Genomic DNA, 16,242 nt, shown 5'->3' on the forward strand with positions numbered 1-16,242 from the left:
TTTAAGAAAAAGCACTAAGAGCATTAAAGGAGTCAATTATCACATCGCAGCTGGTAGGAGCAGCAGATCTGTAAACTGCTTGATCACAAGAGCCTTCCTGCTCCCAAAAAGCATGTTCTTGGAAGAGAATCATGGTGCAGCTAAGGCCATTTAAAGCTGAATGACAGCATCAACATGAGGTTTAATATTCTTAAACACATTTAACATCTTCGGTGTATTTGCTTCAATTTCGCTGTGTCCACGTGTAAACATGACCATAAACAGTAATCAAAATCACTAGTGGTAAAAGAAATGTTTACATTGTTAAAATCATCACCAACTGTAAATAAAGCACTTGGATTGTTTACCAGTCAGTCAATTATATTGACAAGTTCTGAGCCAGCATAGTCATCAAATATACATCTCTGATTGCCTAAAAATGTTATTTGAAATAAGCCTGCCAGAACAGATGTGATACTTGGTGGGATACTTGGTGGGAATAGTTTTTTCAGTCCTTTTTTTCTTGTGGCATGACTCATTCATTCAGTCACAGAGTGAAGCCCCTGAAAACTACCAGTTGTTTTTTGCAAAACCAGTCTATTGCAGATTCACAGCAATGTTTTTGCAATAGTAAAGACTTTTTGTTTGCATTTACAGTGAATAGACTTTGCAATTTTAACTACACAAATCTTAACTATACACTACCGTATATGCTTTAGATATACATGATACATTTTCATCTGGAATTTTTCAGAAGAAAAGTAGTAAAATCTGGTGGTTTTTGAATCTCATTCCTAGATAGCAATTTCTAGAATAGGCATTAACATACATATACACATATATATTTAATATACTCACCTTTTTTCCCCATGTTTTATGCTCTTAAAGCATTCCTTGAATTGTGTTGTTACAATTGTTGTGATACAATAAACCCCTTAAGAACACAGTGTGGTTAACAGTCAAAGAAGTTGGCACAGTAACTAAGAACAAAAATAAACTACACTTGCACTTTTGGTTTCCCAGTAGGTGCTACATAGCTTGTGTAGAACTTCTAGTAAGAAACATCTTGAAGGAGATGGTGGGTTGGTAGCAGCATTTTCTACAGATCTAAGCCTTGCTACACTTTAACAATGTGACACACCTACAGACGGGCATCTAGGAATCAAGCAGCACTGTGTGATGAAACAAAGTTTGTATTTAGGAGGTGACTGAGAACTGTGATTTAATTTTGCCAATCCTAATAGGCTACTCCCATCCAGCTCAGAGAGTGACTGATAACAAGTGTAAAAAATCTTGAAGTGTTGGTCTCATTGCAGTTCCTAGAAGACAAGTCAGCCATGACACAGAACTAAACAGAACTTCACCTAGTTTCATGGCTTTATAATGCAAGGCACATTGACCAGACTATTATGAAGTTACACAGCCACACCTCCTTAGCAGTCTGCTCTTTTTTTCCCTAGGTTGTCATTTCTTAGGTGTGAAATGTACTCCTTGTGTGAGAGTCACACTAGAGCTGTCAATACAGTCGTCTCATTCTACAACAAACCTGTGACAAACTGAAAATTGCTGTTCAAGACAGACACAACCACAGAAAGAAAAAACTTTTATTTTTTTTTTTACTTCAATAACCCATTGCCCACTCCTTAGATTACCCACTTCATGGCTGGCTGAGAGGGAAGTGAAGAATGTACTGACCTTAGAGTCTACATCCACTGATCAACAGTAGTCTCCAATCCCCCAGAAGCTGATGACAAGAGACTCCAGTCCTTACATTTCAACATATGCTTAAATCTTCATAGGATTAAGACAGTATTGCAATCCAGTTTGTGCGATATACGAACACAGCATTTCTGTAAACTTTCTCTAGCAGCTAATCAGGTGTTACTCAGAAAAGCTAGAAGTTGGTGTGGTAAAGGAACAGCATCAGGTCACTCCAGTGAAAAGTGACTAATCACAGCCAAGTACATTTGCCTAAAAAACTTAATCCTTCTCTGCTGTGGTACCTAATACTAAAAATAACTGCTGTACAATATAGGTTAGTGCTTAGAACTAACCAGATACTGCATTTCAGAGAAGCATTAATACTAACAAAACTCTTTATAACTGCAGATAACTGCAGGTTCATGAAGCTCTTTGAAAATTGTTCTATTCCACGCTCCTGCCACTTGCAGTGCAGTGCCATGTACCCTGACAGCAGGGTACACAATCCTCCAAAAGATACCGTGGAAGAGGCTGCATCACAGCTACGTTGTTTGTAAACACTCTTTTCCCACCAAAACCTATTACTTCTGTATTCATATATCTCAGTTCAGTGGAAGAGAGTATTTCTTTGCTTCATGAAAAGACTTCATTATGTGTGAGAAAAGGAGAATTTATCTGATAGTTTAGGACAGAGAGACATTATGGCCCTAAAGTCAGTGGAGACTTTTGTATAGCAGAGACTGCTTACATCAAATTCTCTGTAGAAATGGGTTTACCTGGAATCATCTGTGTTCTTATGATATAGTAAAAGCTAATCCTCTCCTTCTAACCACTTTAACTTGAGATGCTCATGACCACTGTCATGATAGTAATAGATAACACTATATAAGGTTTTCAGTATGTGGAAAGGAAAGGAGGATCAGCATCTTTTTTTTTTCCTCAGTGGGGAATCCATTGTTGCATGGAGGAGGACAAAAGAATTCATACTTCCATCTTGAGCTCAATAAATGGAAAATCTACCGTTACTTTAAAACCATCTATTAGGACCTGCAGAGTTAATGAAACTATATAAATTCGAGAAACTATCTCAAAGTAGCAGTACAATTAATGGATAATTACAGACTGAATCGTGCAAAGGGCTAAAGAAACTGATTTTTTTTAAAAGAAGTACCTGCTGCAAAGCTGTTATTCATAGGGCATCAGTGAGACAGATCTGAATGCTGCAAAGAAAAGAGAAAACATTGTAAAAGTGGTACTCAAAAATAAAAGCCCCTAAGAAAGCAGTGCTATATGTATTGCTGTTAATTTCCTGGAATTTTGCTGGATGAGGCTTCAAAGAGTAGGTTGCCACTGCACCAGCAGGCAGAGGTTTTCAGTGATGGGTCTGAGGTACAGACAATAAAAAGCGATTATTGCATGGGCAAGAATTGCACCAATACAACCCAAAGAGCAAAACAAACTCACACCCAAATATCACACTCACATACTTTTTGCCCTGTAGATGAGCAAAGTTTCGAAAGCATCCAAAAATGTCTTTTTGCTCTATGTTTTATTTTGCCTGCAGTAACTAAACTTATTGCAGTAACGAGCAACCAAGACAACGTTTTATAATGACTGCATATCATCTTTTTTTTCCCTTTAAACATATGCATGCTCATGCATATTCCATCCAGAACTCAGCACACAAGATTCCAGACATAAAGCAATTATTTTTAATCAGAGAGCTTACGTGCGAGTCCCACAAATTACTATAAACGTGGTTTATTAGGTTTGCACACTTCCACAAAACGGAATTTAGCAGATTATTAGTTCATAACAGGGACTAATTGCTTTTTGTAATCCCCAGCTGCTGTACATTACTATCCAGAGGGATTTTTATGTGTGTTCATTATTATCGATCCACAGTATGCTAAAGAGGCACTGCTGGGAATACGTATACTAGGAACAATAAGTACGTGCCATGTAGCCAATAGCTAACAACCTAAAATACTCTTACTGTGCATAGTTTAAGTGAGTTTATACACTCATTCCTGCTGAGAGGCTGATGTTTTAAGTATGTTTTGAATCATCAAGCCTACAAGTTTACATCTTTCCAAACAAAACTGGAAATCAGTTGTTTGAATTCTACCATTGTAGATTCAATAAATACACACATGTAAACACCATTCCCAGCACACTAAAAGAGAACGTTAAAAAGAAATTCAGAGCTAAAGGTGTTGCTAAGATATCTAACCCTGCACAAAATCTGTTTTTCTTAGCTCTTTAGGCCTAAACTTGTGACTTTCCCTGTAGCTCCAACAATAACAGCTCTAGTACCAGAAGTTATAAAGACAGATCCCTGTGCACACCAGAAGCCTTACAGGTTTGCATGCTCTTTCTACACGTCCTGGTAGGACTGGCTGTGTTCAAACGCTGCACAGAAAGGACAGAGTTTGCTCTGAAATGCTTAGGAGTGAAAGCTCTTCTGACAAGAACATGGATTTATAGCTTAAAATTGCAGCACCAGGACAAAGAAATACCTAAAAGACAGTAATAATTTCCCAAATCTAATTCTGTGCTTGTGTTATCAAGGAAAGGAAGAAATGCAGACCACTATTCCTGTAATCCCTCACTCACATGCTTTATTTCATTACTATAAGTACTACCAGTGTCAACAAGAGACACTGCAGTGAGGGACAGCGGGAAGCATATCGCTCCATGAGCTCGCACCCTGAGTTTTATTACGGCTAGCAGTGATATTTGGAGGCCTCGGGGCAGCAGCCTCATGAAGAGCCGCGCTGAGGGGCTGGGGGGCAGGGGCCACCGGCCGTCGGTCCCAGTGGGCGGCCACCCCAACGGGAAAATCGGAGTTGATGTTACTCTTTGGCTACATTTTGCATCACCCCACTCAAAACCACGTCGTTATCACCAGAAATTATAAGGGTAAAAGCCGTAAGCTCCGATTCCCTCTCCCTCCCCCCCCCACGGGCCCCGCCACTGACCCCAGGCAGCAGGCCGCTTAACCGCTTTCCCGACGGAGCACTGTTCCCTCAACCCCACACAGAAGCGGCCGGCGGGGACACCCCTCTTGTCACCCTCAGGCGACGAGCGGGAGGGAAGCTCTCCTCCTTCGCAGCGGCCTCCGCCACCTCCCGCCAACTTCTCCTCAGGGGCGGAAGCGGTTGGGACCGCGCCCGGGGCGTGCCGGGCCGGCTGCGGGCGCTCTGGGGACAAGCCTGAGGGGAGAGAGCGCCAGGCTGAGGGGAGAGAGCCCGAGGCTGAGGGGATTCAGCGCGCGCGAGGCTGAGGGGATTCAGCGCCAGGCTGAGGGGATTCAGCGCGCGCGAGGCTGAGGGGAGAGAGCGCGAGGCTGAGGGGATTCAGCGCGAGGCTGAGGGGACTCAGCGCGCGCCAGGCTGAGGGGACTCAGCGCGCGCCAGGCTGAGGGGAGAGAGCGCGAGGCTGAGGGGACTCAGCGCGAGGCTGAGGGGATTGAGCGCGCGCGAGGCTGAGGAGATTCAGCGCGCGCCAGGCTGAGGGGATTCAGCGCGCGCCAGGCTGAGGGGAGAGAGCGCGAGGCTGAGGGGACTCAGCGCGAGGCTGAGGGGATTCAGCGCGCGCCAGGCTGAGGGGATTCAGCGCGCGCCAGGCTGAGGGGATTCAGCGCGCGCCAGGCTGAGGGGAGAGAGCGCGAGGCTGAGGGGACTCAGCGCGAGGCTGAGGGGATTGAGCGCGCGCGAGGCTGAGGGGATTCAGCGCGCGCCAGGCTGAGGGGATTCAGCGCGCGCCAGGCTGAGGGGATTCAGCGCGCGCCAGGCTGAGGGGATTCAGCGCGCGCCAGGCTGAGGGAAGCAGCCACCGCAGCGGGAAACAGGTCGCGCCGGCGCCTTAAGGAACAGTCCCTGTGGGAAGCCGCGTGCAGGGGACAGCGAGCCGCGGGACGAGGGGACAGCGAGCGAGAGGCGCCGCCTCTCCTGGTCATCTCCTTCCTAGTTATACTCAGCCACGCGCACTCCGCCGGGCGATCTCGCCTCAGCTTCAACCGAGCAAACTTCAGCCGGCGGCGGGGTTTGGGAGGGGCGGAGCGCAGGGATCCCGCCGCCTCGCTCGTCCCCCGGCCCCTATCCCGGCACCCCGGCTTTAATCGTCTCCTTATATGGACACCAGAATGTCTGACGTCATCTCAGCTCTGGGAAACCAGCGCCCGCGCAACCGAGCTTGGTTGGGAAAGGCGGGTGGTGCGGGAAAGGCGGGGGGGGGCGGCAGGGGCGGCTCAGGAATGTTTGACGGACGCGTCGTGGCGCCACTGGGAGCGGCGGCTGCGGCTCGGTCATTGGGCGGCAGAGGGCGAGGGGGCGGGGAGCCGTGGGAGGGGTAGGTTGTGGTGGTTGAAAAGCCGCCGCCTGGCTGAGGAGCGGTGCCAGTGTGAGGTGGGCGCTGCCAGGGGGAGGGAGGAGGGCAGCGAGTTCGAGTCCCGCCTCCGCGAGCCTCAACTGGGAGCCACTTCTCCGGGCTGCTGCCGTCCGTTGAGGAGAGGTCTTGAGGAGTCGCTTCGTTCTCTGTTCTTTCCTCGTTTTTCCTCCGTGCGCGGAGGCCGCGGCTTTCCCCGTGGGGCGCCAACCCGCAGGAACAAGAGTTTGCCAGGAGTTTGTGCGGACTTCGGGCCCCGGCCCCCCCGCCCCGCCGCCGCCATGCCCGTCTTCCACACGCGCACCATCGAGAGCATCCTGGAGCCCGTGGCCCAGCAGATCTCCCACCTGGTCATCATGCACGAGGAGGGAGAAGTGGACGGCAAGGCCATTCCGGATCTCACCGCCCCCGTGTCGGCCGTGCAGGCCGCTGTCAGCAACCTGGTGCGGGTGAGTAGCGGCGGCCGGCCCGCCCGCCTCCCTCCGCTTCGCCCTCACGGGAGCAACTTTGGCGGCCGCGGCCAACTTAGTGGTTCCGCGGCCGCGAAGCTCGCCCGGTCGCCACAGGTGTGCCGCCCCCTTCCCGCAGCCCGGCCGGCGCTCCGTCATCCAGCGGCTTCCCCGGCGGTGCTGCCCGTGGCCAGGCTGCGGCCGGGAAGGGGTTAAGCGGGGAGGCGTTCTGGACCTCTGCGGCTCCTGGGGGGAAGCCGCCCTCGGCAGTTCTCGCCCCGGCCGGCGAAGGAGCTCGGCGAGTTGCGCGGCGAGTTCACCCTCTTAACGACTGGAGAAGTCCTCCTCTTCCCGACCTGAGGGGCAGCGTCGTGTCAGAGTGCAGCGGAGTGCTGTAATTGTTGCTGTTTATACCGTCCTATCCCCTCAGTGTGAAATGCAGCTTGAGTTGCCTCACAGATGTCTCTGATATGCTGTGTGGTTTTTTGCTGTCTTGGAAACTCCTATTTTAAGTGTATGCACTGTAAAAGGCAAAACGCGTCCTTGGTGTGATCCAATCCTAAAAAAAATCCTCTAAACCTCCCAGGCATTTGATAGTGATTTCTGTATTGGTGAGAACTGGCAGTTGGTTATCGACGGGGAACTCGAGGTGGGACAGACCTGTGGTTTCTAGGCAGTTTGGAAGTTGTAGTTGTTACGTAGCCTCGAGGGTGAGTTACAGATTATTTGTGGGAAGCTAAAGGTGGCTGAAAATTGTCTTGAAAGCAGCTATACATAGCATATCTCTTTAAAATGTGACTGTTTCCAATATAGACATGTCAGTCTGAGAAGTGCAAGTGACTAATAGATTGGAAATGGTTTAGTTTTATTTTTATAATGAACTACATAAAAAAGAGGCAAACTGTTGCAAGGCAGAAATGTCTCGTTTCATGCAGAAAGCATCACAGTGTTTCATAGTCCTCTGTTTCATTAAGAATCACGTGGTGATACCTACCTTGCACCTTCTGTGAAGTTCCTTTGCAAATACTTCTGAGTTTGTTTTTAAACATCAGATATTACTTACCTACTTTGACTGAAGTCATGCATGGCAGGTGATATCCCTTGCCAGCAAACCATACCTTAAAATGAAAGAGCTATGTGTAGTTGAAATATGATGACACTGTCTACTGATGTATCACTGCCCTGAAATCGTGAGGCTTGTGGGTGTAGCAAACTGCCAAGATGACGAATACATGTGATGTGTTTATCAGATTTTGTCCTGTAGTACTTACTACTGCTAGAATAACTTACCACTTGGAGGTTTTGTGGTTGATTACGGAGTAGCTACACATCATGGTCACCACAACTCCATGAAGTTTACAGGTTGTACTGTCTAGAGTACTTGTGCTTCTTTCTGACTTTAGTGGGAACTTGTGTAAGAAGTAAACAGTAAGAACAATTGGTGTACAGCAGTGAACTGATGGGTGTTAGATATATTGGCTGTAAGGGTAAAAAGCCAGAGTGTATGAAATACTTTTCCTTGAAAGGAAGACTTTATTCTAAAGCTTTGCCTTTCTGAGCTTAACTTGTATCACTGGGTTGCATGACTATTCCCTGCCCCCTTCCCAACAGAAACATGATCTGATAAAGTAGTATTTATTAGAGAAATGGAGAAACAGGATTAATTTCTTTCAGCAGCTTGCTAATGCCATCTCTTCTTTCATTTTGGACTATTTTGGAAGTCTCTGGTTTTCTTGTCTTGTTTCTAGCTTGATAAAAGGGAAGACCGTTGAATTGTTTTTCTATATTAATTCAGAAAGAGCAAGAAGAAGTGGTGTAATCTGAGGTGGTGCTTGCAAGGGAGATGCTCTGATCTGGTAGAATACAGCTTTGACTACGTTAGGAAAAAAACAGTATTGATGTTTCTAATCTGGAACTGTCTTCAGTGCATCATTCTGAAGCCTAAAGGTGACTTGTGAAATAGCAGCCTCCCAGGAGCAGGAATATTTCATGCAGAGAGTTTACCTAATTCTGAGAGTTCTAGTGGCTCCACAGATGACAGCAAAGATGGAGTTATCAGAATAACCAAAACAGCAATGCAGCTGCTACCTCTGTGTTGCTTACTGTGTCCTCAGGGATTCTGTGTGTAGCATTAGTATTGCAAAGTGTGCATGGCGGTAAGCACCGACCGGTGGAATTCTTCAGGGATAACTTTTCATATCCAGCAGCACCTTTTTCCATCTCTCCACCTTACAGTAAGGCTTTTGTGGTTTGGAAGTCACAATACTTAATTCAAGTAACTATTGCATCGGTAACTGCTGGTGGCAGTGTTTCAAGTGCTGAGACCTGTTCTTGTGCAGGGCCTAGGAGACTGCTGTATGGGGAAATGGCCTAGGAAGTGACCAAATGGCTATAAGAAAGGAGCCATGTGCAGTAACATAGGTGATTTTATTGATATTTTTGAGATGGAGTTCACACAGTCCACCATACCCAAACCAGAACAGATTGATAAGCATGAGTCTTAAATTAAGACTATTAGATGAGTTAAAAGGGAGTCTTTCTAGATACTTGGAATAGAGGCCTCCATATGAGATCTTCTACTTCAGTTTGCCACTCAGCATACATTTGTGTGTTTTGTCAGAAATGGATGTGTGGTATTTTAAGGTTTGCCTGAAATCACCTGAAGCTTCATGTGTTTTTATGTAAGGTTTGCATACCCAGGAAGACCTACTGTAGGGATACTTCTGTCAGAACCTCACTGTGAAGCAATCCAAGGTAAGAGACAGTCCAAGTCACTGTTCAAGTGAATGAATAAAGAGACTAACTTGAAAGGTTTAGTGTCTCTGATAAATACCAAAGACTTGGTATTGTTCTGTATTAATTTCAAATATGTGGTAGTTCAATTCTACTGTGTCTTGAGTTTTCTGTTAGGGGATTGCTTTTGCAGAACAATAATTGTTTTAAAATCATTTGAAGTTTCTTAGATTTTGCATACAGAGGTAAGTGTCAGAGGCTTTCCTGCACAAAATAACTCTTAACTGAAGTCAAGGATGTGAGTGGAAGGCTTCACATTACTATTACAAGATCAATAATGTACTAAATCAGTCCTCTTTTAACTGAAGATGTTGTTTGGCTGATATTTGGAGTAGATGTCTGCCTTTTATGGGAGAGTTGGGGTTGGGTTTGGTATTTGTTGTAGCTAAAGATAAACACTCTAAGACAACAGAATGGGTGGAGAGGGAGCAGGAACAGTCAAGCCCAATAGGCAGGGAGTCATGAGGAACTTGCTAAATGTATTATTAGGTTAGTGGTTGAAGAATTATAAATTCTCACTAGCTGAACTTCACTAGGAGGAGATGAACCATATGGTGGTTTTCTTAGTTTTTAAAAAATAAAACATTCATCAGACTTTTAGCCTGTCCTTTAAAATGAGGGATTTACATCAAAGGTGACTAATGATGATGCAGAAAACTGAAACCTGTCCCCCACTTGATATAAAACAACTTCATTTAATGGAGGAGAAGTGTCTCTACTTTCCGGTAGTGAATTTGCAAGTGTTTATGTTTGGAGTGATGTTCTATTACTGCTAAACAGAAAGCAATTTCTAATCTGGCATTTTAAACTCCATTCACTCAGTCTTATATGGATTCTGGCTTTCTGTCAGTGTAGGTGCAGTCCACTCTTGTCACTCTGCTGTTGGGGACAGGAAAGCTTCGGAACACTGTTGCTGCTGCACTGCCAAATGCCAACAGTAGCATGGGAGGGAGTAATTCTGTGCATGAGAATTAAGTCCCTTCTCAGCTTTCTCTCTATTACCTTAACAAGTACACATAATCAAAACACTGGAGCAAGATCAGCAACTCAATGAGATGTTGGCACTTCAGAGGCTGACCCAGTTCAACAATTCAATGCTCTGAAAGAGCCAACCTGTTTTACCTGAGACCAGATGCCTGACCATTACCCTTTTTTTTTTGTTTCTCTCCACTTTGACTGAGCTTGACCCATCTGAGGAGAGTGGCACTGGTGTGAATGTCTCAAAATGAAACATTTAAGGCTTGATAACAAACGAAGGGGCTGGAATCTTTTCTAAAAGAGATCTGCTGTGAAAGGCTGGCACTTGTCTGGGTCACAATGCATCATCTGCCTTTCCATCCTCTGTGCTGTGTGTGCTATCTGTGTATGTATCTACATGTTTCATAAGTGTTTACATGCATCCAGTTTCTAATATGTTATTTTTATTGGGGAAAAACTATCGCATTTTTCAAGAATGAATTCTTGGTGGATGCTGTGATATGCCTGTGTTTACCTACTGAAATTTGAAGGTTTGTGAAATTCTACTGGCATTTTCCTCTCTCAGTCACTAGCAAAGCTAGCAGGTCAGGCTGAGCATCAGTCAGGCTCTCTTAGCTTGTATCTTGTCCTGCAGCTGTGGTTTATCAGGTGTTTCCTTTATCCAGTAGTGCTTGGACCTGCTCTAATTAAATGTGATCTAGAGTGATATTGAGCTTAATTGGAGATGATGCTTGATAAGAGTAACACCTTGCAGCACTGGGGCTAAGTCATTCATGTCAGAGAAATTATGAGTTTTCACTGGCCACTTTGGCCCCTTCATTGTTGCTTCCTGAGCTTAAGTTGTGAGGTCAATCTCTTCAAACTATCAGCAGCTGAAGTCCATCCTGTCTGGACACAAGTAAAGCCACACAGATGACTCAAAATAAGTGGAACTCTGTACCAGTGCTTAGGCAGAGACAATAAGTTCAGATGAAACAAAACCACCAAACACCTTGACTACTGGAGAGCTACATTCAGTGTAGCTGTAGGAGCTTAGTGTGTGAAGTAGAAAACACCTGAATCAATTGGCCTGTTCTGGGTGCTATCCATAGGCCTCTGTCAAGTGAGATGTTAGCTGAGGTTGCAGGAACCTGCAGAAAAGAGCTTTATGCTTTCCCTGCCCAGGCTGAATTGCCTGGCAACACCTGCAAACCACCAGCTTGGAAATCTCCTATATAAATGAATTTGTGCAAAATGCAGCCTGCCTTGAAATCTTTGTCATGATTGCAGCAGCAAAAGTCAAATACATAGCTGGACACTTAGAATGAGGAGAAATAGTCTGCCTTTTGTGGAGAGGGGATGGTAAGCCACCTTCTTCATCTCTAAGTTTTCTTCTAGCATAGCTGGCTTGCCTATATCTCAGGGCACACAAGAGGAGCAAGCTGTTGAGGACAGTTTAGTGTTTCTGGTTTTTGAGAGGGGAAAAAATAGCTTTTGATACTTATGTATCCTGGAAGAAGGATGGAGAAGAAAGAAAACAAGCTTTTTCCTGCTAGAATTTTCTATGCAGTGCACAGGATGACTCCCAAGGTGTTGCAGTAACACCTCAATGTTTGAAACTTGCCATGGGGTATGTTTAGAATCTGTGCCTCCCCACCTTCAGTCTATTGCATTGGACTAGCTTTAAGCTGAAAGAAACGGCTTGTTAGAATAGCTTGTCTGAACTCTCCAGAACTCAAGCTTAGTGACAAGTGAATGAGAATACTAGAAGAGCTGTGGGGAGCTCATGAGAGATTAAGCCTTTTCATTATAGGTTTCTAGGTCTTGTCTTTGTGTAGTAGAAACTTGTAATTAATGTAGGGGGAAAGTTTTAAAAATAATAAATATCCTTCTTTTTTGAAAAAGAACATTCTCCTTCAGTGTATGTGCAGTTTCTTTAGGGATAATTCACCATACTGTGGGAACTGTGGCCATATGGTCTGAGAAAGTGGATAGAACCCATTAGAGTGTGTGCATGGGAGGTCAGGGAGAAGAGTGATTAATGATTAATCGGACAGAAAGAAACTTTGTTATAACAAAAGCACATCCCAAATGTCTTTCTTGCTTTTATTGGTTAGGAATTATCTTTACATAAGTGATAAATCAACTCCTGATTTGAATGGAATAATCTTTGTTTTGTTATGATGTTTGGAAATGCAATTTATACCAGTCTGTTCCATCAGCTTTAAAAAGAATCTTTTGTTCTCTGTTCCTTTAAATGTACATAAGGATGGTGAATGCCTCCATTAGTAATTACATGCAGCTTGCTTCTTGGCCATAAAAACTGAGAATATTATTGTGGAATGGATAACTTTAAAGTGGCAGTTGGGCTAAAAAATTTCCATATGCCAACAATATGGTAAATGCCACTCCTGCTCTGGAAAAGTGAACATAGACCTTCTGCTGTGGAAATCAGTTACAGCAGTGAGAGAGGGGTTGTTAAATCCATATTAAGAGGCAAAGTTTAGTGACTTATTCCTGACTTCTTGTAACTTTAGCATCATGTAGTTTTTGCTTTGTGCTTTAAAACAAGGAGATATTTTTCTCCACATAGTGGTGTTGGACTGTAGACATGGATTTCCTTTTATGGAGTTGAGTAAAACAATGAACTGAATAAAATGTGGTTCAGTGTGTTTTACACATAAAATGTGTAGCTTCAAAACATGTGGTGTAATTCACAGATGTCTTTCCCTTCACTATATAGTTGAAACTGGATTGACGAAGCAAATCTTTTGAGAGGACTGGTGTGTGTATGTGAAACCAAGCAGGGGTTTTAAAGATGTGTTAGCAAATGTGTGATGTTAGTGCTAGTTACTGGAAATGCCTGAAATCATGAACTGGTTGTGACAAATGCCAGCATATGTTTCTTGTTCCAAGTCTGCTAGAATTCTTAAATAAAACCCAACTGAGACTTTTATTTGCCAATTGCTTTTCCAAAGGAGAGAAGAGTCCTGCCCTCAGTTCTTACCTTGAGTATTGTTTAATGTTGGCAGTGGCTTCACATATAGCTAAAAGCAGCTTTTTATCCCTTTTTCTCTGTTGTACAACTTGTGTGTGTTGTTCCTAAGGTCTTGTTTCTGATTGTTTTACTAAGTCTTACTTGCTTTGTGTATTTTCACCTCAAATGGGAAGACAAAGTATCTACTGTCAGTAATATCAATCTTGTGCTGCCCTTTCTCTCTGAAAAGCAAGTCAGACTGGCAGACTAGACTTTTAAGAAACATTGCAATGTAATATTTTTTTCTTTAGTGACACAGGTTATATCATTTGCTCAGTCAAATGCTGAGAAGCAATTCTTGATACACAACTTGTCTCTGTGGCCATAATGTCTCTGTGGTCCTTAATTCCTGGAAAATGATAACCTTTCTGACATTTATCTTTAAACACAGCAAAAGGAACCCTTACAAAGGAGCATTGTTATCTAATTTGAACAGGAAAGTATCATTTTATAACTGTTCTAAGTGCATCCACTAAATGAACTGTAAATGTTTAATTGTATAATTTCATCCTTATGTTTTTCTGACAACAGGCAAGAGAATTAACCATAAATAATGTGCTGTAGTTGGACTCTACCAGCTTGTGTTGATACATGGAAACATACCACAAATGAGTGGCTCTTGCAATTACCTGTGTTCAGAAGACAGTTTGTGGATACAAAATGACTAGCTGCATGGAGAAATGGAATGTTGACATAGGAGCTGTATCTCCTTTTCAGTTACAAGTATTCACCACTAAGTATAGTATTTGCATGATATTTGGAAGTAGGTCTGGCTTGTCCCTGTGGTAATTTTGGATACTGGTTCTGTAGTTCCAGAACATGGAGAACTGGATAGAGAAGCAACAGAGAGGGCAAGCTTTTCCTTTGTTTAATTTGTCTACTAATTAGTATCCTGAGGTGTGGCTTGTGTTTGCCCCTATCCTGTGACTGGAACCAAAGTTTTCTGTGAAATATATTGTATTCTGAAGTAAATGATGTTCTGATCCTTCAGAACACTTCTTTAAGTTCAGAGTAACGATCAATGAGTAACAATGCTGTCTGATAAGAGGCTGGCTTTTTTCCTCTTTCCCTTTTCAACTCTCAAATGCTTTCCATAATTACTGGAACTGTCAGCTCATTAATTCATGATGTTCTCTAGCTCTCTCACTGAGAACATGTTTTGGAACAGTTTCCTAGTACCCTGACTTTATGGGTAGGGTAGCAAACTGGTGACTCAGGTCAGGGTTCTGTAGCGAAGACTGGAGAAAAGAAACAACGATTCCTGTAGACAACTTGTGTGTCTTGTTGCTTTTGGCTTAGAATCGCTATGAAGAGACCTTTTGTAATAAAGCTGCATTACATTTTCCAGCAGTGGTTACACCCACAGAACAGCAAATGTAACCTGATGTTCTTTCACCAAGGGTAAGTTCTCCTTGTGCCAAACCTTCACTAGCTCTTGGACCTGGGATTGCTGAAGGCAGATGTCAGTAAAGACAGCTGATGAATGTATGGAGTACCTCAGCCTGTTCTGGGTTGTGATCAGGCCCTCTCACCTATTCATTAGTGGGCTCATATTTTTACCTAGTCATCGTTTTGCTGCTGCTATACTTAGAAAAGTTTTTTTTGTTGTTCTTCATGTCTCTTCCCAGATACAACTTTAGATAGACTTTGGGATGGACCCCAGCCCTGTGATTCCCTTACAATGACTGAAAGGCTTTTTCATTAATTTCTGTTAAACTTCTGAAAGGATCCCAACAGATAACAATGGTACCTGTAACTTCTTAAAGTGGTAGCACATCTACTATCAAGTGTTATTGGTGCTTCAATATCCTTTCTCTAATGTGGAGTTGATGTCTAAACTGTTGTAATTTCACCCAGCAATGATCTGCTGTTGGCCTACTACCCGTGTGAACTGGGTAGTATTATGTATTTATACAGTACCTGGCACAACAGAGCTGTAAAATGTTAACAAGGCACAGTCAAAGAGCTTCTGCTGTTTTAAAGAATTTGAACTTTCTGATGTCTTTATATGATTCGGTGTCAAATTTGAAGAGTATTTTTTAAAGACAAGTTTATAGAGGCTTTACTTCTCCACACCTTCAAACTGACATTGGCTAGGATTATTCCTTCAGTATGTAAGAGGTGAAGCTAGGCTTTGGCCAGCTTTGCCAGTCATGGGAACTTCACAAAATAAGCAGCTGTAGCCTAGAGTAACATAGATGTTTGTATGCACTGGACTGTAACTGTCAACTAACTTGTTTATACTACTTATTTTCACTATTTTGAGAATAGTAGCAGCTTCCTGTTATAGCTACACTGAGAAAGTGTTATCAACCATCAAGCATGTTCAGATGCCACTGCCTACAGTAATAGGGCCAAAGAAATCCATTGATGCAAAGAGAAGTCCTACAGATTTCAATATTAATGAAGCTTTCCAGTAGAGACTGCAAGAAGAAGAGTAATGTTTTCATAACGCTTTGACTGGGTGAATGTGGAGAAGTCTAATGTGTATTAATGTCAGTCCATTAGAAATTAGATCTGTAGAATGAATTGATAAAAGTTCTCAAAGGAGTGACTGAGAACTAGGAGTTAGATAACACCACTCTTACTTGTTATGTTCTGACTGTGCTGGCAACATCTGCTGCTATGATGTTTCACCACTATCGCTGGGTAAGTCTTCATCTAACTCAACTAGTGCTGGATCAGACATTCCTTAACTGATAGAGGACAGGAAAAAACCCAGAAGTTTCTGCTGACTGGCTGCTTTGTAATAGTTGGCAAATTCTTTGTGATGACTGCACACAAGTGGGTCGTCTTCTATGTGCTGAATTCCTTGCAGAGCTGATATAAGTGGTCACAAGCACTGAAGGCACAGTCAAGCTGGAAAATAATCACATGATATCAAGTTTCTGACTCAGTGAAGTTTTTTAATGGTGCTGTCAATGAACACTGTCTCCT

At 43.6% G+C, this 16,242-nt stretch overlaps 1 protein-coding gene across 2 annotated transcripts in view; it reads left to right on the top strand.

Annotated features, from left to right (window-relative positions):
• Positions 1 to 6,085: 6,085 nt before the first annotated feature.
• Positions 6,086 to 16,242, top strand: part of VCL (vinculin) — a 50,368-nt gene continuing 40,211 nt past the window's right edge. For both annotated transcript variants that reach the window (XM_062001372.1, XM_062001373.1), the window contains exon 1: positions 6,086 to 6,518. In XM_062001372.1, coding sequence (XP_061857356.1) covers positions 6,351 to 6,518 — 168 coding nt within the window. In that variant the 5' untranslated portion in view covers positions 6,086 to 6,350. The remainder of the gene's footprint in view (positions 6,519 to 16,242) is intronic.

The sequence above is a fragment of the Colius striatus genome, chromosome 8, assembly GCF_028858725.1.
Source record: "Colius striatus isolate bColStr4 chromosome 8, bColStr4.1.hap1, whole genome shotgun sequence".
Lineage (NCBI taxonomy): Eukaryota > Metazoa > Chordata > Aves > Coliiformes > Coliidae > Colius > Colius striatus.